The sequence below is a fragment of the Meriones unguiculatus genome, chromosome 8 (assembly GCF_030254825.1).
Source record: "Meriones unguiculatus strain TT.TT164.6M chromosome 8, Bangor_MerUng_6.1, whole genome shotgun sequence".
NCBI lineage: Eukaryota > Metazoa > Chordata > Mammalia > Rodentia > Muridae > Meriones > Meriones unguiculatus.
Window position 1 is genome coordinate 17,710,000 of NC_083356.1, and position 22,929 is coordinate 17,732,928.

The 22,929-nt window shown below is 54.0% G+C and overlaps 1 protein-coding gene across 8 annotated transcripts in view; it reads left to right on the forward strand.

Moving 5' to 3' along the window:
- Shisal1 (shisa like 1) overlaps positions 1-22,929 on the forward strand; it is a 107,103-nt gene that overhangs the window by 68,875 nt on the left and 15,299 nt on the right. For 7 of the 8 annotated variants that reach the window (XM_060388912.1, XM_021630839.2, XM_060388910.1 and 4 more), the window contains exons 3-5: positions 1,986-2,199; positions 12,437-12,754; positions 22,486-22,532. In XM_060388912.1, coding sequence (XP_060244895.1) covers positions 1,986-2,199; positions 12,437-12,754; position 22,486 — 533 coding nt within the window. In that variant the 3' untranslated portion in view covers positions 22,487-22,532. The remainder of the gene's footprint in view (positions 1-1,985; positions 2,200-12,436; positions 12,755-22,485; positions 22,533-22,929) is intronic. The other variant, XM_021630837.2, reaches the window with a different exon arrangement.

A 22,929-nucleotide genomic window follows, 5' to 3' on the forward strand; every position in this document is an offset into this window, starting at 1 on the left:
TAGCACTCCCAGGAGAGCAGAGCAGAAGCCAAGCTGAGGCCAGAGTCTGGGGCCACCACCTCCCCAGCCCTTCCCATGTGATAGGAGGCCCTTGGTCCTCACCTCCCCAGCTCTTCTTCATGTGATAGAGGACCTGGTCCTCATTATCCTGGGCATGAAGACTCAGTCATCTCCTGTTACCACTGAGGACAGGGACTCAGAGAAGGCAAGTGAGTGATGGTCACACAACTGGAGAATTGTGACCTGCTTGGGTCACCAGAGCTAGGGTTCATCATGCTTTATACAAGTGCTGGGGTGCTGGGGTCCACAAGAGCTGGAGGCAGTGAATGTGCACTCACCAGTGTGCAAAGAGCTCCTTGGAGCCCCGCCACAGGGGCACTGATCTTTCTCCAACAAGAGAGGAGGCCAGGGGGTCTCAATCCTGGTCCCCAGCTCCTCCAACCCTGGGGAATCAGCAGGGTGTCCCAGTCACTGGCAAATGACTAAGGCCAGAGCACCCAGGGACAGCTATGGGGCTGTGAACTGGGTCCTGGGCAGGACCTGCCAGGCTCACGCTTGTAGGAGTGTCCACAATTGCTTCTGCCAAGGCCAGGCAGCCTCCTCCTATATGCTGGGTCTTATAGCCAATAGTCCCAGAGCCAGGCTTAGTCTTTCAGCTAGCACCCTAGGAATGTCCAGCCTTGCCGGGTGCCCACATGGAGCACACAGCCGCGACAGGGCTTCAAGTCATGCAAGGGTCATGGGACTTGAATGCTCTCCTCTGCCTCTCACTGTTCATCTCGCTGTGTGCAGTTGCTCTTGGGGCAGTGGTCCCCTGCCCAAGTACACTGACATCTCTGGGGCATCACCAAGCGGCCTCTGGGTCCCCGGACAGGTTCTTCTCAAGGTGAAGGGTGTGCTGGAGCCTGGAGAACCACTACCTCCCACTGTGTTCACGGAAGGAGGAACTATCCTTCGGGGAAGGGCCTTTGGAGCCAGCCTGGGGCCAGCCCTCAGGGTGCCCGCCCCCTGCCAGCTGGCCCGCTGGGGTCCCCCGCGGTGGCGCTGTGTGGGCTGCAATCTAATAACCTCTCAGCCAGACAGCGCTTCTTGTGGGAGCTCTAAGAAGCCGGGGCCTTTGTGCCTGAGATTTGCCTGTGCCAAGAAGCCCCTTTTCAGTGATACAAATTAGATACAGTGAGCCCTTTATGAAGATACTAATTAAGCCAGAGACAGCCGCTCCAGCTTTTCCATTGTTGCTTTGTTCGCATTCGGTCCTGTTTATCACCATCAGCACATCCTGCTCTGCAGCAGAGAAAGCTGAATAGGGGCCTCCTTCCGTGGGCCAGCACAGCCCTCTCACTGTATGTGTGGGACCCAGGTTGAACCTTGCTCGGGTCTGAGACAACAGCTTCTAGACTGTAAGGCACAGAGGAGCTGGTACTTTTAATATAGGTGGGCCCCAGGTCTTACACTCCTTTGTGGCCTGACACCTAGGAAAACGTGGCTTATACCCAGCCTACTCTGGAGTAAGCGAGAGAGAAAGAGAGAGCAAGAGAGAGAGAGACAGAGAGAGAATATGCAGGAGCTGGCTTTGAATCCTGTATCATCGCCACTGACCAGCTCCATTGAGTCCTTTGGGCCTCCTGGCCTCAGCTTCTCTACCTGTGAAGTGACATCACAAGCCCGCCTGCTAGAGTGGCCATGCAGATTAAGTGAAGAAGCCCTCAGAACTAGGCCCTTAGGTGCCTAGTCACTACAGGCTGAGATGCTGGAGAAAATCCACCTAAGGGTGAGCTTCAAGGAGCCCCAAAGAGCACTCAGACTGGGCTATTAAGACTAGTGTGGCAAAGCTGGGGGTCAGGGCTCCAGGACGCTTTGGGGAAGAAGCGAGGCTCTTCCTGGACCATAAAGTTCCTATGGAAGGTGAGGGCCAGCAGGACCCTGGAGCAGCACCTGTGGGCTGCCAAGGGGCCCCTGGCAAACCTGGTGTCTCTGTATTCCAGTCCTGTCGGCACATTTCCGGGTCTGTGAGCCCTACACGGACCACAAGGGCCGCTACCACTTCGGTTTCCACTGCCCCCGGCTCTCGGACAACAAAACCTTCGTCCTTTGCTGTCACCATAACAACACGGTCTTCAAATATTGCTGCAACGAGACGGAGTTCCAGGCGGTCATGCAGGCAAACCTCACAGCCGGCCCCGAGGGCTACATGCACAAGTGAGTACCAACCCCCCACCAACTCCTCCAGCCACTGCCCACCCCTTCTCTGGGGAATCTGCAGAGGCAAGGAGGCGGGCTTAGAAGGGACTTTGCAAAGACTGACTTGCTCTCTGAGCTTTCTAGTTCCCACCTGAGAAATGGGCCTAGGGCATGGTTGAGTGGGGTCAAGTCTGTGATGCTTGGAAGTCACCAGAACTATTTGGTGCCTTTTTTTAAAAATCCAGTTTGCATGAGACTGATCTTTGGGGGCAGAGTTAAAAGATGTTGGGATCAGATCTCCAAGAGGAATTTGCTGGTAGAACATGACTGGTAAAAGTGGCACATACTTACCAAGTTGACTGTCCTTTACAGTGTTCAGGGAAATTGTGTTTCTTGTGTGCTGACTGTTGGTGTGGTTTTGCCTTTTTTTTTTTTTTTTAATATTACATTTTTGGTGTTTTTCTTATTTTTAGCAGGGAATCTTTATATATGAAGGAGACACGATACAAATATTTTCCAGTGTGCCTTTCACTTAGAGGTGCATTTCACACATGCTCAAAACCCGTCTTATGATCACAGAATGTTTTCCTTTTGTTTGTTTGTTTGTTTTTCGAAGTAGGGTTTTTCTGTGTCATCTTGGCTGTCTTGGACTCGTTTTGTAGACCAGGCTGGCCTTGAACTCACAGCAATCTGCCTGCCTCTGCCTCCCTGAGTGAGCCAACATGCCCAGCTTCTATTTATTTTTTTATACTGTCTAATACATGTCCTTTTGAGAAAGGCCTCTTCTTCTAAGAGGCCTTTCTCCTATGTTCTCTATTTCATGTTTCAAATTTTACCTCCCGGTCTCTTATCTGTCGTTTAGGTCAGGCTTGTAAGTTTTATGACAAGAGTGTCTTGGTTTCTTTTCCCATCACTGTGATAAAATACCCTGACTAAAGCAACCTAAGGGAGAAAGGGCTTATCTTGTCTCACAGTTCCTGAGGACACAGTCCATCAATGCAGGGAAGAAATGGCGGCAGACAGGGTAAGTGTAACAGAAAGAGAAGGAAGCTGGCTGGCCATACTGTACCTGGGAAGAAGGGCATGAAGAGGAAGTGTGTCCGGGTTCCAAAGACTCTAGGCCAGCCCCTGGCGACTCAGTTCTTCCAGCAAGGCTCCCTGTCTGAATGGTTCCACAGCCTTCACCAACAACACCACCATCTGGAGACCAGGTGTCCAAGCACATGAGCCTGTGAGGAACATTTCACCTCCAAAGGCCAACAAAGCCCCATGTTCCTTGCTAAACTGTCCAGTGGTTTGATATTCAAAAACTCATGCTGTGCTATTATGTACCACACGTGAGCACCAGGACAGAGTGTCATAGCCCCGTGGCCTTTGCTGGCCCATGTCATATCCGAGTGTTACAATGTGAAGCTGCTGACTTCTGCTCTGTCTTCATGCTTCTGTGTTTTAATCATCCCAGGCTCGTTAGCACCTGAATTTTAGAAGTTGCTTATCTGATTCTCCTGCTCCTTCCTATCCCTGCCCTCATCAAAACAAACCCCAAAATCCTACTAGTGCCGACTACTTCAGTTTCTGAATGACAGCTTAGAATAAGGGGAAAAAATTATGACATTGCTTCTTTTTCAGTTTTTGGTGTTGACTGTTTCCATGCAAGAACACACAGCCAACAAACAAATAAACAAACAAACAAACAAAACAAAACAAAAAAGAAAAGAAAAAAAACACACAGCCCCTTTGCCCATTGATTCAACTTTTCTAGGCAAGCGTTCTGCCACTGAGCTAGCCCAGCTCTTCAAATGTGCTTTTGTAATGCTTTTGATTTTCTTCGTAGGGAAGTCGTGCGTGTTGCCTGCGTTTGTTTCTAGCTTTTCATGTTGCTTTCAGAAATAGCCTCTTTCTTTTTTACCTTTCTGACTATAGATGATAAAACTTAGGGGTCTTTATTTATGAATTTTGTCCTCGGTTTTCGTGACATTTTTTTCAATCGATTCTCTCCTGTTTGCAATTATGCTACTTGGAAGCAATAACTCTGCATCTCTCTGCCTTGCTTTCAAGGCAGGAGCTCACAGGATGGCCCCAGGACATGCATGAAGCCTCCTGAGGGCTGAGTTCATAGGATGGGCCTTGATTTCTGGTCTTGATTTCACATTTTCTGGCCTCAGGTTTTTGCTTATTTGTTGTTGTTTTGTTTTGTTTTGTTTTGAGACAGGGTTTCTCTGGTAGCCCTGGCTGTCCTGGAACTCTCTCTGTAAACTAGACTAGCTTCCGAGCTCATAAAGATCCGCCTGCCCCTGTCTCTCCAGTGCTGGGATTAAAGACATGAGCCACAACTGCTGGACATTTTGTTGTTGTTGTTCTTGATTGTTTTTTTTTCTTTCTGTTTTTGTTTTGTTTTGTTTTTTTCCTTTTTCAGCTGTGTAGACTAGTAACTCTATAACTGGTCAACAGTCAGGCATTCTTATCTTCCTTGGCATTATGGGAAGCTTCAAATCCTTTCCCAGCACACACTAGGCTGACTCCTGGGGTTGAAGCATTTTTCCAAGGTAGGGATAATGGACTGGATGGGGATCTTGTGGAGTGGCTGTTAATAAGATTTGTGCTAGCGCTGGGAGCAGCAGGGCCGAGAAGCCAAGCCTCTAGCTTCATCTGACGCTGGGGCTTGAGGCTTTAGGCTTTGCGACCAGACTGTGCTCACTCTGGGGAAGGTGCCGCTTCCCTTCGGGTGGGCAGGGGATGCAGACTCCCTGACTATCATCCAAAGCTCTCCTCCTCCCACCACGGCCAGCTTCTGAGAGCTCCTCTCTCAGATGCACCGTGCTTCCCCTGAATATCCTGCCATCTGCTTGGGCCTCGGAATAATCCTGTGTGTGAAGTAGCTCAGCAAGCCCCGTCCATCATAGTGGGCCTGGAACCGAGCCTAGAATTCGGCCTAAGCCTTTTGTAAGACCATGGGCTAGTTCCTTGAGGGGAAAGGGTAGCACCAGGAATGAGGTCAGGACTCCAGGTTGCTACAGGTGCCCCATGTAAGCCAGGCAGAGGCTGAGCCCCACAACCAGACTTCCTCGACAGAGGTCTGGCGCCTGGGGTCTGGGAGCCTTCCTTAGAAGCCCACAGGTTTCTATAATCTGCTCACACAGGGTTTCCCACAAAGCAGGCACAGGGGCCTGGCTGTTGCTGCTGGCTGCCAGTACAAGGGCCTTCCCCCAGAGGGAGTGGGAACAGTGAGTGAGGCTCTGAAGCTTAGCTTGAGTTTTTTTGTTCCTCAGCCTTCAGAAGCATTCCTAGGGTATAGCGGCTGTGAGTCTCCGTGCTGTCTGTCCTGCTGTGCATGCCATAGAAGTGCCCAGCTACAGCAAATTTGAGCCACGAGAACAGTGGGGACCACAGCCATCCTAGGGCTCTGGAAGTCCTCTTAAGAACTCCAGAGAGTTCTTCTGATAGAGGCAGAACTTAGGGAGAGGCCTAAGATCCCAGGCAGGGATCCCTCACAAGGCACCCTGATGTTGGGGTCTAGTCAGTCACTGTGAGATCACCTGGGCTTTGTAGGACCATCCCCAGCCTCTACCTGTCAGATGTCGGGAGCAGCCATCCCACATGCACCGTGCTGACACCAGTATCCCTTGACAGATGTGGAGCCTGTTGACCTAGCACATCCTCCTGTGTGAGTCTCCATCCATCATCCTGATATCTCCTTTCCATAGATGAGAGCATAGCCCTCTGAGGATGTGAGGTGACCCTGGACAGGCAGCTGGGCCCTACTCCTCACCACCGAGCCAGCACCCCTTCTAAGGGAGACAAGACCTAGAGGCAAAGTGAGGCAGACACAGGTGAAAGGAAGAGTAACTCTGGGCACACTCCTTGCCGAGGAGGAGGAGAGGACAGGAATGAAACTGTTAGACCTGGCCACCTAGCCAGGAAGGGGCTTCCCAGCCAGGGGCGGGGCTTCTTAGCCAGGGTGGAGCCTCCCAACCAGGGGCGGAGCCTTTCAGATGGGGGCGGGGCTTCCCAGATAGGGGAGAGGCCTCCAAGGTAGCAGCTCGGCTTCCTAGCCAAGGTGGTGCCTTCCAGTTGGTTGGGACAGTTCTTCCGATGAGGCCCCTGTGGACCTAACCAGTCCACAAAAGCCACAATGTGGCTTGGGTGGGAATCAAGCTCCACAGAGGGGCCATGGGAGCCCTCTGTCCTGCTTCTAGACTCAGGGACTTCGTGGGGAGAACTCAGGCCCAGGGAGCTGCAGCAGGGCTTGGCTTCCAAGTAGAGTTGGTAGCAGAGGGGGGTGACAGGAGGATGAGTCTTGGGGAGCGGGAAGTCAGGATGACAGCCTGAAACATGGCCAAAGAAGGTCATCATAGGGTGGACTCACAGTGTGGAGATCATTTGTAGATATACAGCCACTGTGGGCCTATAGTCTTGATCAGCCTCACAGACCCTCTGGGAGGAAAAAACGAAGGGACCAAAAACATGCTGACGAGGTCTCTCGTCCTTGACCCCAGCAGGTGATGACAAAACTTGAGGCTGGGGACACAGGAGCATTGTTCTGTCATTCTAGCCACATGTCCAGGAAGCTGGGGGCTTGTCTGTGGCCAAGGGAGCTGTCCCATCTCCACTGAGGCAGGAGACCCAGAATCTCAGATTCAAACCTGTGGGGGCCTAGCCAGCTATGACCCCAGAGGGGCCTGTTCAGAATGCAGGCTCCGCCCTCTCCACCATGAGTCATCAGGAAGCAGGCTGGTGACCTAGCTGAAGCTGTGTCTCTCCAGTGCTTTATTTATTTGTGTTTTTTGGATGAAGAGTGGTGTGTGGCGGGTCCGGCTGCTTGGCAGAAAGGCGAGCCACGGAACGATAGGAGGCTGCTTTGCCGATTCCACCACCGCAGCAAGATGCCTGCTTCCAGCCGTGCAGGCAGCCAAGGGCCAAATGAGGGCCAGCCAGGCACTCTGCACCCCTCCCAGGCAGGCCTTTCCCCGACAAGTCAGGGGAGGCCTTTGTTCAGAGCTGTAGGAGAGAACAGTCCGTCCGCTCTCTCTTTCTCTCTCTCTGTCTGTGTGTGTATGTGTCTCCCCCAACTCCAGGGACAGGATGTCAAGAGGTGGCTTAGGGATAGGGACCTGCAGGTGTGGAGATCGGGTCTCCAGGAAGACAGCAGTCGGCACTCCTGGACCTCACAGGCTAGTCAAGTCCTCTTCTTCCTGGCCTCTGCCAAATCTCTCCTTTCTCAGTGGTCAGAGTGAAGCTCCCACAGTGTGGAGTTACCAGTCTGAGTCCCAGCACCATGATTACCCCATGTGGCCTCTGCCATGGCCTCCGGGCATCTTGAAGCATGCTTTGCACTCTGAACGTGGCTATCTAGACTAGGGTGGGGACCACAGAGTCATGATCCCGCCGAGGCTTGTCAGGTGTGAAATCTCCTTACACACCATCATCGTGAGAAGACCTTCTAGAACTATCATGCTTGTCTAAACACCCCTTCCCCCAAGCCTATAAATAGACACCCTCCTCCCCTCTCCAGGACTTCCCTGCCATCCATACAGAGCGATTATAGGTGAACAAGTGCAATAGCCAGGGCTGAGGCCCAGGGAGGGTGGAAGTGTGTCTTCAAACCACACAGCACACCAGGCCACAGCAACACCTGTCCAGCTGTCGCACGGACCAAGCTGTGCTGAGGTGACATCCTCATGGGACACTCGTGGCTCTGCACATGAAGTGTTATGGCCTAGGCTGGTGTAGCGGTCCCCACTTAGGGCAGGGTGATTTGTGGCAGAGGGAAAGGGACAATGGGGAAGTCACATGTAGCGCTTCTGTGGCTCCACTAGGAAAGGCCATGGTGCCTCTGCTCGCACGGCTCTGGACAGTGCTGTCTCCATCACAGCCAGTTCCGCCTCAGCTCTGGAGAGCGGCATCTGCTTGTTCGTTCAGGAACTGAGTTGTGTCTGGGTTCAACTGGCTCTTGCAGCATGGTGCCTCCTGACCCTGTGGCCCAGCCCTTTGGTTAAGTCCATTAGCTGGAAGGGACAGCAGCTGACCCCACAGGGACACCACCCTGGCAAGGAATGGGCATTTTTAAGGCAAGTGAGCTCTAATTCCCAGGTTACTAAATGCAAGGCTCAGGCCCGTGCCAGCCACGACTGTACCAGCCGACCTCTGTCTTGAGGTGTGACCTTAGGCAAGGTGCTGTACCTTTCTAGGCCTGGACCTATTGAGGACATCCTCTGTGGTTTTTATTTGTGAGTGTAGATACAATGCCTCATTCTGTAGCCCAGGCTAGCCACAAGCTGGAGATCCTTGTACCTCAGCCTCCCATGTGCTGGGATCAAGGTGTGTGCCACCATTCCTGGCTTCCTCTGTGTTTTGCCTGCCCTCATTGGTTTCTTCTCTATGTGTTTTTTATTTGTTTGAGACAGGGTCTCATGTAGCCCAGGCTAGTTACCAACTTTCTATGTAGCCAAGAATGACCTTGAGTGACTGGTCCTCCTGCCTCCACCTTCCAAGAGTTGAGATTACAGGCCTGTGCAACCGTGCACATCTTATGTGGGACTGTGGATAAAACCCAGAGCTTAATTCACACCAGGAAAAAACCAAAACCCAAACCAAAAACTCCACCAGCCAAGCTGCAGCCCCTGGTCCCTTCTCCTGCCGGTTTGTGAAGCTTCACAGTGACCCCCCAAAAGTAGGACGTGTACTCACTCCTACTTCAAAGCAGAAACTAAGGTTCATCTCCTTCTGACCATGGAAAGTGAATTTTGAAGACCTGAATTTGGGTCCCAGTGGCTCCCACCTCCTGAGCTGGCGTCTCCACTGAAAGGCTGACCAGGCCATTTCCACAGTGTGCTCTGTGTTCTCGGTTTATGGATGAAGTCTGCAAAAGGCTATACCCATTCCCATCCAACCAACCAGCTGCAGCCAGGGGTCATCCTGCCCTGACTGATGGGCTGGACCACTGCTCCCATGACTTCCGGATGGAGGACGGGGATTTCCATCCCAGGCCAGGCTGCTGCTGCAGCTGTCTGCTGATGGCTGCTGACGTAGCCTCTCTGCTCCACAGACACACTGCAAGTCCTCCGGTGGGAAGGTTCCATTATCACTTTGGAAACCCTACGGAAGCTGACTCACCCAGACCCGCGCGCCGTGACTGCCACTGTCTGAGGCTGGGCGCGCACAGATGCGCCGCCTCAGCCTCTGTCTTTTATCTTCGCCCTCCACCGGCATCTGGATGCAGTTAATTTCCAGATTGCATATTTCAAATTGCGTTTTAAAAATTAAAGACTCAAATCCTTGCAGCTGGCAGCCCTTAGAGAGCATGGCCTAGGGGGAGCTGCAAGCTGTTGAGGTCTGTGGTCCTGGCACCCCACCTGCCACACACAGGGCACATTTCCTGTAGGCAGCACCTTCTGTAGAATCGGAAATAAATAAACGGACAGGCGGGGATACTGTCTGGCAGCAGAGGCCCAAGGCCAAGCCGTGCTCATACATGGAAAGAGACCTTTCTTTCATTAGTCAGAATGCTCAGGCTAGAGGGGACAGGACTCGTTCTTAATTCCGGGTACAGGTGGAGCCAGGATGAGAGTACACTGGTGTCTGTTTTAGATTTGGCCTTGGGATTTCCCATGATTTAGCACAGTCTGAGGTTGTAGGGACCTGACTCTAAACTCCTGGCCTGGGATGGAAATCCTACTTTCCCACCCTGTTCCCCGTTGGCGTGCCATTCACGAAGCTCTAACACCTGGCCAGTTCTGGTCAGTAGCATGGCCACCCGTGTCCTGACCATCCCCGGTTCTCGCTGTGTCAGTACTACAACGACGTGTCGGGCATGCCAGGACAAGTTTGGTCCCAGCGTGCCTTCCGGGAATCTGCGGTCTCAAGGGGCAACAGCTTAGCCATGAAAACAGGCCATGGGATGACCTCAGAATCTCCGTGGTGTGGGGAGCCACTTGAAGCTCAAGAAGGCTTCCTGATGGCCAAGCTGTGACCCAGCACCAGGGTACACCTGAGGCAGGGGGTTGACCCATCAGAGGCGCATCACAGGTGTGTGGCTATTAAGTCTTAGGTGGGACCCCTTGGAACCGCTCATGTTGGGCTTGGCCAAGGTTCTCTGAAGAATTCAAGCCCTGGTACTGCCATCAAGGCTGGGGGATCTCAGAGAAGACTTTGGTCCCCCTGGGGTGCTTCTCTCTGCCCAATTTTCATCGTAGACACGACAGGTCTGTTTCCTTCTGCCTTAGCACTGTGCAGAGCAGAGGGACCCCTTGCCCTGAGCTCACTTCTGGAGTGTTTCAAGCTCCAGACAGGGCCACCACCCCTCTTGCTCTGGATGCCAAACAGCATCTGCGGAGAACGGCCCTGCTCCCTTCCCGCCTCCTCAGCCCCCAGGCTGCTGCCATGGGAACCACCAGGAACAGCCTGGTTCTCATAGCCCTGCCATGGGGGCTGCAAGAGAGAGAAATCTGGGGAGAGCTGGGCGCCTGGGACCAGAGCCCACCTAGACATCTGTCTCCCGTGAGACTTCAGCCTGCGAGTGAGTTGGGTTCTTGGCCCTTTTCCTCTGGCATTATCTCTTTGCTGTGCCCTTACACTTCCAGGCAAAGCTAATGTTCATTAACAAAAGGCCAAGTGCTTGGCTGTCAGTTATTTACACTCTTGGGTGGTAGATGCTGTCTGAGAAGTGGGGTTACAGAAAGGAGCTAAGACCCCTCTGTTTAGGATTTGCTGAGTACTGAGCACTGAGTGGTACTGACCCCAAATACTAACTGGCACTGAGTTCTGAGCACCTGTCTTGAGGCTGCCAAGCTCCTTGTGCACAGCACGCAGGGCAGAGCCTTACCAACAGCCCCTCCCCCACCCGACCCTGACTCCCAAGAGAAGTCTTCAATCCAAGAACTTGGCCAGCTGGAAAAGATTCTCCTGAATAGAGAATGAGAGCGGGCTTATTGGCTCTGCTTCTGCCCTGGCAGGGCTGAGCAGAGGCTAGCCACCTTCTCTCCACCAGAGGTCACAGGTGGAACTTGGGGTCAGCCTTGGAAGATGAAGAGAGACAAGGCTGTCCCCTACAAACCTGGAGATGGGCTGAATTTCTCGTAGACCACACAGCGAGTCAGAGCTAGGAACCCAGGGCAGGCTGGAGCTCCAGTTCCAAATGGGGTCCCCGGGGGCTACAGCACTCAAGGGTCCTGTCTGGACTGAGCCCACAGGTCCCCCTGGAGTGGAGGTTTCCAGTTGGCCTCTTCTCAACACCCTTTCTGGCCACACCCACTCAAGCAGCTGCCCATGGCAGGGAACAGACTGAGGTGGGTGTCACTGGAGTGGTTAACAACCCAGTCTGTGGCGGGTGCTATCAGAATCTCGGAAACCCAGCTGTGGGCAAGCCTGGAGGCAGCCCACCCTAGGGGACTGAGACCCCAACCTGGGGGAAGAGGGGTCGAGGGAACAGATAAGCCAAAGGATGGGGTCTAGAGGAGAGGCTGGGCTTAATGAAGGTTTGGGGGGGGTTGGAAGAGTCTCAAATGAGGGTACCAGGAACAATCGGGCAGAAGGGAAGGAGGTGGGGATGTGGAAAAGGCTACCTGGCAGAGGGTGTGGCCTGTGCAAAGGCCCTGTGCTGGGAGTGGCCAGACGTGTGCTTCAGCATGCAAGCAACTTGTAAAGAGACAGCAAGGCTTGCAATGGGTTGGAAGCGTTTGAAATGCTAAACCCTCAGGGGTCTTGCCACTTCTGCAGCCTCTGTGGGGTAAATGCTGTGTGAGGGAAAAGATAGGTGATGGAGAGGCCAGGAAGTAGCTCAGCTAGTAAGGTGCTCACTTAACAAGCAAGAAGCCCCAAGTTCCATTCCCATCACCACACAAACCAAGCACTTGTCACCCCAACACTCTGGAAGTGGTGGCAGGAGGATCAGAAACTCAAGGTTCTCTTGGGCTACACAGCAAGTTCAAGACCAGCCTGGTCCTATCTTTAAAAAAAAATAAAGTCATGGAGGAGATTAAGAGATCTCTAGGATCAGAAGGAAAAGGCTCGTGAATCATGGGAACGCCAGTACCCAGTTTAGAAAGCTCTGGGCTCCTGCAGGAGTGCCTGTCAGGGAAGGGCCCAGGGAACCTAACTTAGAGCATAGGGCAGGTCCAGCGCAGTGAACGCTCAGAGGGAGTGTGAGGGGTGAATCCTGGTGCGAGCAGTGTGTGCTCGTCAACCTGTGGTGGGTGCTGCCGGAGGGGGCTGGGGCTTCTGGGAGTGCTTGGCTCAGTCCCTGCTTCTCCTTCCCCAGCAACTACACGGCACTGCTGGGAGTGTGGATCTATGGCTTCTTCGTGCTTACGCTGCTGGTCCTGGACCTGCTCTATTATTCCGCCATGAACTACGACATTTGCAAGGTTTACCTGACCCGGTGGGGCATCCACGGACGGTGGATGAAACAGGACCCCCGGCGGTGGGGGAACCCTGCACGAGCCCATCGGCCAGGACAGCCGGCCCCGCAGCCGCAGCCTCCCCCGGGTGCCCTGCCACCAGCCCTCCAGGCCGTCCACACGCTTCGGGGAGACACACACAGCCCACCCCTGATGGCCTTCCAGAGTTCATCCGCCTGGTGAGTGTCCGAAACAAGAGTCTGGGTGGACTCGGCTCTATTATTACTGCTGCTGCTGCATTTGGATCACGGGGGTGACCTGGCTATTTTTTGCCCTTACTGTTTGCCAAGGAGGCACACGTGTGTCCAGGGGAGAAGCTGAAGAGACAGGTTGTCACTTGAGTTTCCTAGTTGCCAAGGCGAAAGGAGAAGTTTTGGTGGTCTGGTCAAAGGAAAGAAAGCTTGTCAGGGATTGGGGAAGAGTTTCCAGCATGAGGTCAGGAAATAAATCTCAACTCTATTCTTTAGTTCTTTTTCCATCCCTACCTGGAGGTGACTCGGGAGGGCTGTCCCGTGGAGGCTCAGCAGAGAGAAGGCTGCTGGTAAGGCAGGTGATGCATCAAGGGCTTTGAGGACGGCTGTGTCCGGCCTCATCTGGGCAGCTGTTATCTCTGCCCTTTGCCAGTCTGATGTTGATGGCAGCGTTGCTGCCTAGAGCTGAGGGCTTTGAAAGCACTTGTCTCATGAGGTCAACTCACCCAAAGGACAGAGACAAACATGCCTGCTCTTGGGCCCAGGATCTGGGGTGGGCAGGGTCTGGGGCTTGAAAAGTAGCTGGGGTCCCAGACTCTCTGAGCACAGCATCCCTGGGGGGTCGCATCCCAGAGCCCAGGCTGCAAGGTCATCTTGAGCCCTCTTGCTGGTGACCTGCTGGTCCCAGCACGGTGACCACTGGGCTCTGTGGGTGACTGGCCACCTACACCTCCCAGCATAGAGACCACTGGGCCCTGCAGAGGACTGACCGGCCCACCCCTGGCTCTGCCACTTCCCACCACTACAGTTTCAGACTGTTATGTCACCCTTCGGCCTTCCAGTCCCCATGAGAAGCCCGGGCTGCGTACCCTACCTTGGGTTATTCCGGGGTGCCCGGCGCATAGTAGGCACACAGCGAACCTTGGCTGTTTCTCCTGGGAGGTACGGGCGAGCTTGTTAGCCACTTCTGGAGCAGCTCCCAGGTAGCGACCTTTTCAATAATGAATGGCGTGAATAATTAATCAGATGCACTTACAGCCCCTTGTGCTTACGGACCGAGTAACTGCCTGTCTATCATGCGGGAGACAGCCACTGCCTGACTTCCTTTGGATGAGCTCCAGGCTGACTCCTGTGGTAGGAGGCGAGGGTGGGGAGAGCAGCCATTCAGGTGGAAAGCAAGCCCCAGACCCAGGGAAAGCTAGACAGTGAGCAGTCCGTTCACTGCGCCTAACGGCGGGGCTTCCCAAAGTATGAACCCAGGGTCTGTTACCACGGAACACTCTGCGCAGAGCCCACGGGCCAACAGGGCCTGGTGGGGGTGCCTGTGGGCGCCTCCGTCTGAGAACCATCTTGCTGTGGCCAAGCTTTAGTTGGAACGGGCCTCCTCCACCCTCTTCTTTGGGGTGCTCACCTGCTGCCCAGAAGGGCGATGAAGGTTATCAGTGTTCTGTAATCTCAGCTGGAGCGTTTGCCTACCTGGAGGCCCACAGGACCTGGAGATGTACCGAGGTCCCACCTCTGCTCCCCACGTCCCTGGCTTAGCTGTCGAGTGCTCCCCCTTCCAACACTGGTTTTCACCACCGTGAATGTGCTATGCACTGGCTGTATGCCAAGTGCCCTGCTGTACCTTTGGGGTGCAGGAGCAGAAGAGGTGGCAGGGGTGTGCCTAGAGCTTGGAATGGTACAGAACCTGGAATCTGAGGGAAAGTGTCAGTCCGTCCATTTGGGACATTAAATACTGTAAGCCCCAGCCGTCTCTGCCTTCCTGGTTTCCTCTTGGGATTTGGGAAGTTGTGCCTGAGGCTACCTGGTTGCCCACTCAAACCATGGCCCAGAAGCCCATAGGGCATGATGTGTTGGGATAGAGTGTTCTAGTCACTGGCCACGTTCACACACTACTTCCCAGTCCCTTTCTGCCCTTGGATGTGCAGTGATGTAGCATGAGGCTTCAGTTTTTCAGAGGAGAAGCAAGGGGAGAGAGTTGGACAGCCATGTGGGATCTTCTCCTTTGGCACCCCAGGGTCCCCTGGGAGACTAGAGGGACAGGGTGCAGAACTATGGGCGATATCTTCTGAGCTCAGCCTGCAGCTTTTCCCTCTTCATCCTGACTTGCATAGAAGACATCTTGGCTTCTATACATCAGCATCTTGGCTGTCCGGCTCCCTGGCTTCTCTGGCACACGGCCTCCCCTTGCTGGGGCACGAAGCCTCCAGAGGAGAAGCCAAGAGGGTGATCGTGGCAAACCCATTTGTCACCTTGCCCCTGGGGAGGCTTTCTGTCAGCTGAGCTGAGCAATAGGTACGGGGCCTCTAGGGGAGACTGAGGCTCAAGGCCACGTGGCCAGCTGGGCAGGATGTAGATGCAGGTAGCTGTGGTCAGCTGCCCAGCTCTAGGGCCCACCTGCCCTGCTATAGGGGAAACAGGGGAAAGCTGTACCATGGGTTACCCAGCTAGCAGTGGGGCCACTACTGGGCCCATGGCTTCCGGGGGCAGAGCGGGGGGCTTGGTAAGTGACAAGCCCTGGGCAGCCTCTAAGTTGAGGCTTCTGCAACAATATTAGAGATCCTGGGGCTGTGGCACAGTCCTGATCCCTCAAACCTTGTGAATAGTCACTCTGTTACTCCATCTCATTCTTGAGCCATGTGACTGCCTGGCTGAAGGCAAACCCAGGTGCCAAATTAAACAGCTAGGTATATGGAGCTTCGGCCTGTTGTCCTGCCCTGTGTCCCTGAGTTAGGGAGTAGTGGAGCCCAGGGCGAGTCGGAGATTCGCTGCCTTCATTGAATTTGACAGAGGAACTTTTGTTCAGATTCTCCATCTCTGTTCAGGTGAACTGAAACTCAGCTCCCTGAGACCCCAGTGCCCTCCACACCTTGAATCTCTCTTTACCCTCTCTGGGGGGCTCTGCCTTCCTCAGGCGGTAGCGCTTCATCCTCTTCCTTGATTGCGTATTTCAGTGGTTACTGTACCCAGACCAGCCCCCTACCCAGGCTTTTAGGTTTCCTCTGTCTCCTGCTGAAAGTCCCAACAGCTTGTTTTCTTGTGGTTTCTGGAGGGTCCAGGCTCTCAGCCCATGTTGGGGCTGCCTGCGGCTCATAGCAGATGCTCAGGGAGTATGCTCAGACAGGTCATCAGACAGGTCCTCACTTCACAGATTGGGAAACCGAGGCCCAGTCAGTGTGGGCTTGGGTCATGTGGGTGCTAGGGACAGAGCTGAAACGTGAATGACTCAGGAGCTGAGTCACTAAAAACCCCACTGCAGTATGTGTGAAGTCTCACAAAGGCCCCTGGAGCCCTCTGTGTTCCTGAAGAGACTCCTCTCCCCAAGAGTTGCTCACTGTTTTATCACCTCCCCCTCCAGGTGAGGTGAGGCCTCTGAATCTTGGGACTTTTCTGTGTTCTGTTCCCTTCCTCCAGATGTGTTGCAAACATCTGCACGGCCTGTCCGCTGATTTCCCTGCCCAGCGCTCCGCCATTTATGTCTGTAGACCAGGAAAGTGAGGCCCATAGCAATTGGGTGACTGGCCCAATAGCTGACCCAGAAGGTCAGCTATCAGCATTTGAACGCAGGTGGACTGCCTGAATGCTCAGCCCAGGCTGCTAGCCACCTTGCCCCACACTGAGGCGAGAGCCTCCTGCCTGTCTCCCTGCCCTACTCTTTTTCCCTCAGAGCAGAGTGACACTTTAAAAATGGAAATCAAAACCAGCCAGTGGAATCAAAATCCTCTTCACTTTTGCTCACCCAGCACAGCGGCCTCAGGGGCCTTAACAAATGCTTCCGATCTAACGGAACACCTCCTCCCATGAAAATCTGGGGGGCTGGCTCCCTTCATTCCACCAGGTGCATGGCCAGAGTCTCCATCCAGGAAGACTGTCATCACACCTCCCCTCCAACTCCTCCACACCCCCCACGCATCACACCGTACTCCATACACACTCCTTTGGTCCCCTTTATATATTACCATCACCTGGCAGTGTGTCCGGTTTCCTGTTTGCTGTCTGTCTGTCTGTCCCATGGGAAGGGAATCCTGGAAAGCCGAACTCTTGGGAGCTCCAGCACTGAGGAAAAACACCCAGCTCATGGTAGGCACACACGAAGGCCCTGTGTCTGTTGGGATGGTGAGTTGAAGGCTGCTCCCCCGGGAAGGTCAGCTCAGAGAATTAACCACAGAGTGCACAGCAGGCTGAGGGTGTAGGCCTGCACAGCTCCCACGAATAGGGCCACAGACTGTCCCCAGCAGCCCCGCAGCATGAATGTCCTCAGGCCACCCCAAGAAACTGAGGCCCAGGGAGAGAACTACAGTGGCCTAGAGCCTGGGCAGGATGTAGAATTCAGGGTGGCTGATGTCTGAGCCAGTGTCCGGGAATGTAGGCCCCTTCCCTACTGGGACATCTGCCTCCTGATATGGCTGGGACATCCAGACAGCTGGATGTGTCACCAGCTGGAGAGCATGGATTCCCTTAGTGGGCTTCACCCATCCCTGGAAGGACTCCAAGTGCTCCCCAAACCACAGGAAGCCTAGGGCTCCAGGAAGCCCTCTCTGGCTTGGGGCAGTAGTGATCTGAACTCAGCCTGGGCTCCTGCTGTTCCAGCCTCTTCCTGAGGGCTGAAGAGACCTGACAGATTGTCCTGGTTCGTGCTAGGCCCAGGGCCCTGGCTTTCGGTGTCTTTCTCCTTTCTCTTATACCAGCACCAAGGATGTTCCAAGCACGAAGCAGCCACCTGCCTACCCACTCACCTGTTCACCCACATGCCCACCTGCCCACCCACCTGCACACCCATCCTGACAGTCCACCCACCAGCTAACCACGTGCCCTCCACCTGGTCTATCCTCCCCACCTCAGAAGGCCAGGGCAGTGCAGCCAGGCAGCATTCCTGCTTATTTCCAGTCAGTTTCACCCCCCATGCCCATCCCCCCATCTCCTGGTCAGACTCTTAGCAACCTGGCAGGGCTGAGAGCAGCTGTCTCGGGATTGGACCAGTGGGGAACCTCAGGCCAGTCATTTAGCTTCTTGGAGTCTCTGTGAAATGGGTGCAAACCAGATCACCTCGTAGACTCCTAGGGAGGATTCCAGCGGTCCAGGTATGGTCAGTTTCTCAGCGAACACGAATTATTATTATTGCTGCTGTTATTTAAATAGGAAACGATGGAGTAGGGGAAACCACCTGGCCCACCTGGCTGCTGTTCCCTTTCCTGCTGTCCCCTGTGCCTGCTTTTTTGGCCTCCCTGCAAGGATGTTTCGGGGATTTGCATTCTAGCTTTATTCACAGTAAATTGGCCATTATCATGCGAATTTCCTTAATGTCTCTAAACATCATTTTAGCATCTACTTAGTTTCCCACAGAGCGACATTTAAGACAGCTCACGCTTTTTTCTTTCTTTTTTTCTTTTGCTGTGACAAATAGCAGTGACAGTGGCAGGTCCACTGGGAAACAAGGGGTGCATGCAAACACCTCACTGGTTCTGGCCCTTCCCCTCAGTGAGCTACTTCCTCCTAACGGACCCCAGGCAGAAAGGAACCTGAGTCTGAGGTGACAGTCTGATGACTCTTTTCACAGCTGTGCAATGCCTGGTGGCACTACAGATGGGCTCGTGAAGCAGCTCTGGGGCGCTATCTCTTTAATTGTCACGGTTTTGTTATTAATCCGTCCTGTTTCCTCTCTATTTTACTGCACCTCTAAGAGCGTTGATAATTGTCTCCGTTTCCATAAAGCAGCCCTTATTTCTCAGAACTTGGTTCCTTGGGGGTTCTCCTACACTCCCTCTTATTGTTTCCTAAATACATTTTAAATTAACTTTCAGTCAAGTTGCTTTTCTGGAAAACCAGGGCTTGCCCTGAGTGGCACGGCTCAGGCTGGGTACTCAGTGTTGCCTTTATGTGTCCCGCACGCTGTGAGGTTCCCAGGCCCGTGGCAAGAGTGCCCAGGAACATAGTGGGAATTTGGGAGGCTCTCATTAAAAGGCAAAAAAAAAAAAAAAAATCAAACTGTATAAGCTGATGATTAAATACACCGGAATGGACTCGGAGAGGCTAACCCTTCAAAAGCCCACACTTCCTGTTAGGTGTCTGTGTTGGCTGCGGCTGTGCTGTCCCTGCCTTAGGGAATGTATGAACTGGTCCGGCTTGTCTGCCCAGGAGAGATCTACAGATGGGTTGGCCCAGGGCATCCTTTCTGCGTTTAATGACAATGAGCTGGGGTGTTACATCTCAAAAGCAGGCAGTGTGGGCTCTGCCCATACTGCTGGGACTCAGCTAGTGGGTGGGGATTATGTTGGTACCTGAGGGCAGGGTGTTTGGTGCTTGCCAAGTCCTTCCTTGTCACCAGGCTGAGAAAGCAAGACTGGCCTCTCTTTCTCTACTGTCGGATCCTTTGTCCCCGAAGGGGACCACAGTAGGCTTCTCTTCCTAGCCCCAGGCTGCTCCTGTGCCAGCTTCCGTGGTGGTAAGGCTTCCACAGACACCACAGACCCTTACTTGACAACCAGTGTATTTCGGAGGCCAGCTACAGGTTTGAAGCCCTGTACCAAGGCTTCCAGAGCTGAAGAAGGCAGAGCCCAGAGCCCTCACAAGGCCCTGCTGACTCAGAGAAGGCCCACACTGACCTCCTCCCGCTTCGCTTGGAAAAATCAATGCCTTCTGTCGAGGGCAAACACACCTCAGAGAAGGGCAGGGAAGTGCTTCAAAGACCACTCCAGAGTGACCTTGATGGGGTGGGGAGGTCGCGGGTGCCTCTTGCAGCCTGAGTTCCCAGCAGACTGCTGGTCTGAAAGACCAGGAGCTGCTCAGCAGGCTGGGGGAGGGCAGCCTCTGGGGCTGGATCCCTGAGTCTTTGAGCAAGCCCCTTTCGCCTACCTGGGAAAGCAGGGACTTTGAGAGCCTGCAGGCAGGTCTGTTGGGAGCTTGGCAGCACGGCCTCCATTTCCCAGCTGGCCACCTTCACACTGCTGTGGGGACTGCAGAGACCCAACCCACGCACTTGTATGGAACTTTCATTAAAACGTCCTAACGCAGTAATTGTGTAAGTAGAGATGCCAGATCTATGAGTCATTAATAAAGAGGCCTCTCCTAAAGGCCAGGTGCAACCCTCCGTGTCCATGACAGAATTCCTACAATCCCGCTGAGCCACACCTACTCGTGAGAAGGACCCCAAAGCCCATATCTGCCTGTCTCTTCCCACCCATGGGAGTTGGAGGAAGGGAAGGGACACTGTCCCATGCCCCACCACAGTGGAAAGAGGAAGCTTGTGTCATTGCTCCTCCAGCCACCTAGGAGAAGGGCCCAGGGGTTGAATCTGTTGCCATCCCCTTGACCCCTGGATCTTTGTACTGCAGCACCTGCTTCCCCAGTCATAACGGCTGCCATTGCTGGGGTTCAGAAAGACTCAGCAGCTGGAGCTGGGTATCGTGGCTTTGAGCAGGAAGATCCAGAACGCCTGGCTGTGCGGGACCCACAGCCCCAGCACCTCCAAAGTCTCCGTTACTCTCCAGTCCTTCTCTTCAACACCCCAACCCCAGCCAAGCGACCTACTGGAGACTTAAGGGGACATGAGCCTCCCCTAATCCAGAGACCTTTGGCTGCCACTTCACAGGGGAATAGTCCTTGCACTGCCCCTCCCAACCCCCCTCCCGTGATCTCCTGACCTGAGCTGCCCAGTGCCCTCCCTAGGTGTTCCCTGACCAGTACCCACCCAGTGTGAGAGTTGGAATCCCCTATCAAACACCTTATTCCATAGGTTGGGGCCAGGGGTCAGAGGGTACCGGGAAGGCTAGTTGACACTCCGCCAGAGAAGTACCTCCAAGCCTCCCTCCTGTAATCACTGTGTCCTCCCTCTACTGAGGCCACTTTCGTGTTTCCAGAGCTGTGTTGCCTCGCAGAGCTCAAATCCGGGTGCCTGCCGATCGATAGATACATTCATGTAATGGACCGATACTCTGTCCTCCTAAAAGCCATTAGTCAGTCAGTGGCAACAGTGTGTCTCCCAGCTGACAGCAGGAGAGGGGGGCAGAGCTCTTTGTGGTGCCTAGAGACAAGAGCGCATACATAGTCCATTAGTCTGAGACGTCTGAGCTTCCGGCTGGGGGCTGGGGGCTGGGGAGGCCAAGTGCCATAGTGGGTACGTGTTGCCAAGGGAAGCAGTAGCTGTGCTCCAGCCAGGTGTGGGGGCTGTGAGGGCTGTTCTGGAGTGGAAAAGGTGGGTACAGAGCAGGCAAGGGAGCAGAGCAGACTCCAGAGGGACTTGGGCGTGGTGGCATGGTTAGTCACTGTGCTGGGGACAGGGCACTCCGGGTTTCAGGGGAGAAGAGGAGGGGTGGGGTGAATCCTGAGTGGCCAGGACAGGTCACAGGTGAAAAGGAGAGATGAGATGCCCAAAGGACTCTCCAGCAAGCATGGTGACCCAGGAGGAATGCTGGGTAGGTTACCGCCCCTGAAAGATGGCTTGTCTCCGGCTGTTCTGGCAGCCGTGGACAAGGATGAGGGGTGTTGTCTTTGCGTGTGTGTGTTTGGGGGGGTCTGTGTGTGTATCGGTATGCGTCTGTGTGTGGGTGTGTGAGTTTGTGTGTATATGTGTCAGTGTGCATGTGTGTGTCTGTGTGGGATTCTTGTGTATTTGTTCTCTGATTCACTGTTGGGTGTGAACCAGCGTGTAGATGTGCTGTGGGGCCTATGTGACATAGTATATGTCCTTGTGTACCATGCAAGGAAGTGAATGTGCTGACACGCTGTGCTTGGGTTTGACCTTGGATGGAATTTCTTTCCACACCCCACCCCTGTTAAAGGGCAGTAAGAGGGCATCCCAGTTTGTTTTTTTTTTTTTAGGTTTTGGGGTTTTGTTTGTTTGTTTGTTTGCTGTGATAAAATGCTGACCAAAAGCGACTCTGGGAGGAAAGGGTTTATTTGGCTTATGGATAAAGTCTAGGGAAGCCAGAGCAGGAATTCCAGACAGGAGTTCGAGGCAGAGATTGCACGAGAATGCTGCTGGGTGGCTTGCTCCCCCTAGCTTGCTCTGCCAGCTTTCTTACACAGCTTAGAGGTGACCCCGCCCACAGTGGACTCTACAGACATGCCCGCGGGCTGGTCTGATGTGGGCATTTCTTCAGCTGAGAGCCCTTCCCAGGCAGCCCTAGGGCTGGGTGAAGTTGACCGCCCAAGCTAACCCTGACAGAGAGTCTGATGGGTCTGGGCAACTTACAGGTTGAACTGCAGAAAGCAGAAACAGGTCCCAGCCTGCACTCAGGTCTAAAGGAACACGAGCAGGACCAGTGGGGCCAACAGTCACGGATAATCAGGGACAAGGAATGATACCCTAGGGGCAGCAGAGGATGTTTATTCCACATGATCCGCAAGACATAGACCCAAGATTGGGCTGCAGGTCAGGGCTGAAAACGCAAAACAGACCTGATCCCAGCACTTAGTCTCCGAGCCCTAGCGAACTCCTATTCATCCCTCAGAACCTTACTGAGGCCATTTCTTTGATGGTGGGGGGGGGCATTTCTTTCGAGAACCGTCTCTCCCTGTGTCCACTGCAGTTAAGCGCCCTAGCCACATGGTCTGCACCCTGAAAGGAGGAGAACAGGGCCTATCTGAGTCATCAGAGTTCACAGGGCCAGGGCAGAGCCCTGGGCAGGAGCGGGCACCCTATTCTACCTTCCACCCCCTTTTGCCGTTTGACCATGGTCAGCCGTGACCTTCCATGTCTCGGTTCCACCTTTCCACAGAGCCTCCTGACCTTCCTGGGCTGCCGGAAAGAGTGGGACAAGAGTGGGTAAGTGCTTTGAAACCCTTGACGCAGGAGAAGGAGTCTTGATTCCCACGGGGCGGGAGGTGGGCGATTCCAGACAGAGGCCTCCAAGGGATGGGCGGTGCTGAGCGGCAGCTGATGCAGAACACAGGTTTCCTGTTAAAGTGGTACCATCAATTATTGACCAGAGTGACATTAAAAATTAACTGCCAGGATGTTTGTGTTAAAAAGGCCCAAGCCTCCCACAACTGAGAGGGAGAGGCGGCAGGAAGGAGGGCAGCCAGAAGATCTAGAAGAAGGGAGCTCCAGAGGGCACAGCCCACCCTGTACCCTGCTACCAAGCTGTGCTGCCCACTATCCTGTGCCATAGAGACGCCTGGCCCATCCTCCAGGCTGTAACCTGACAGAGGCTCCATGACCA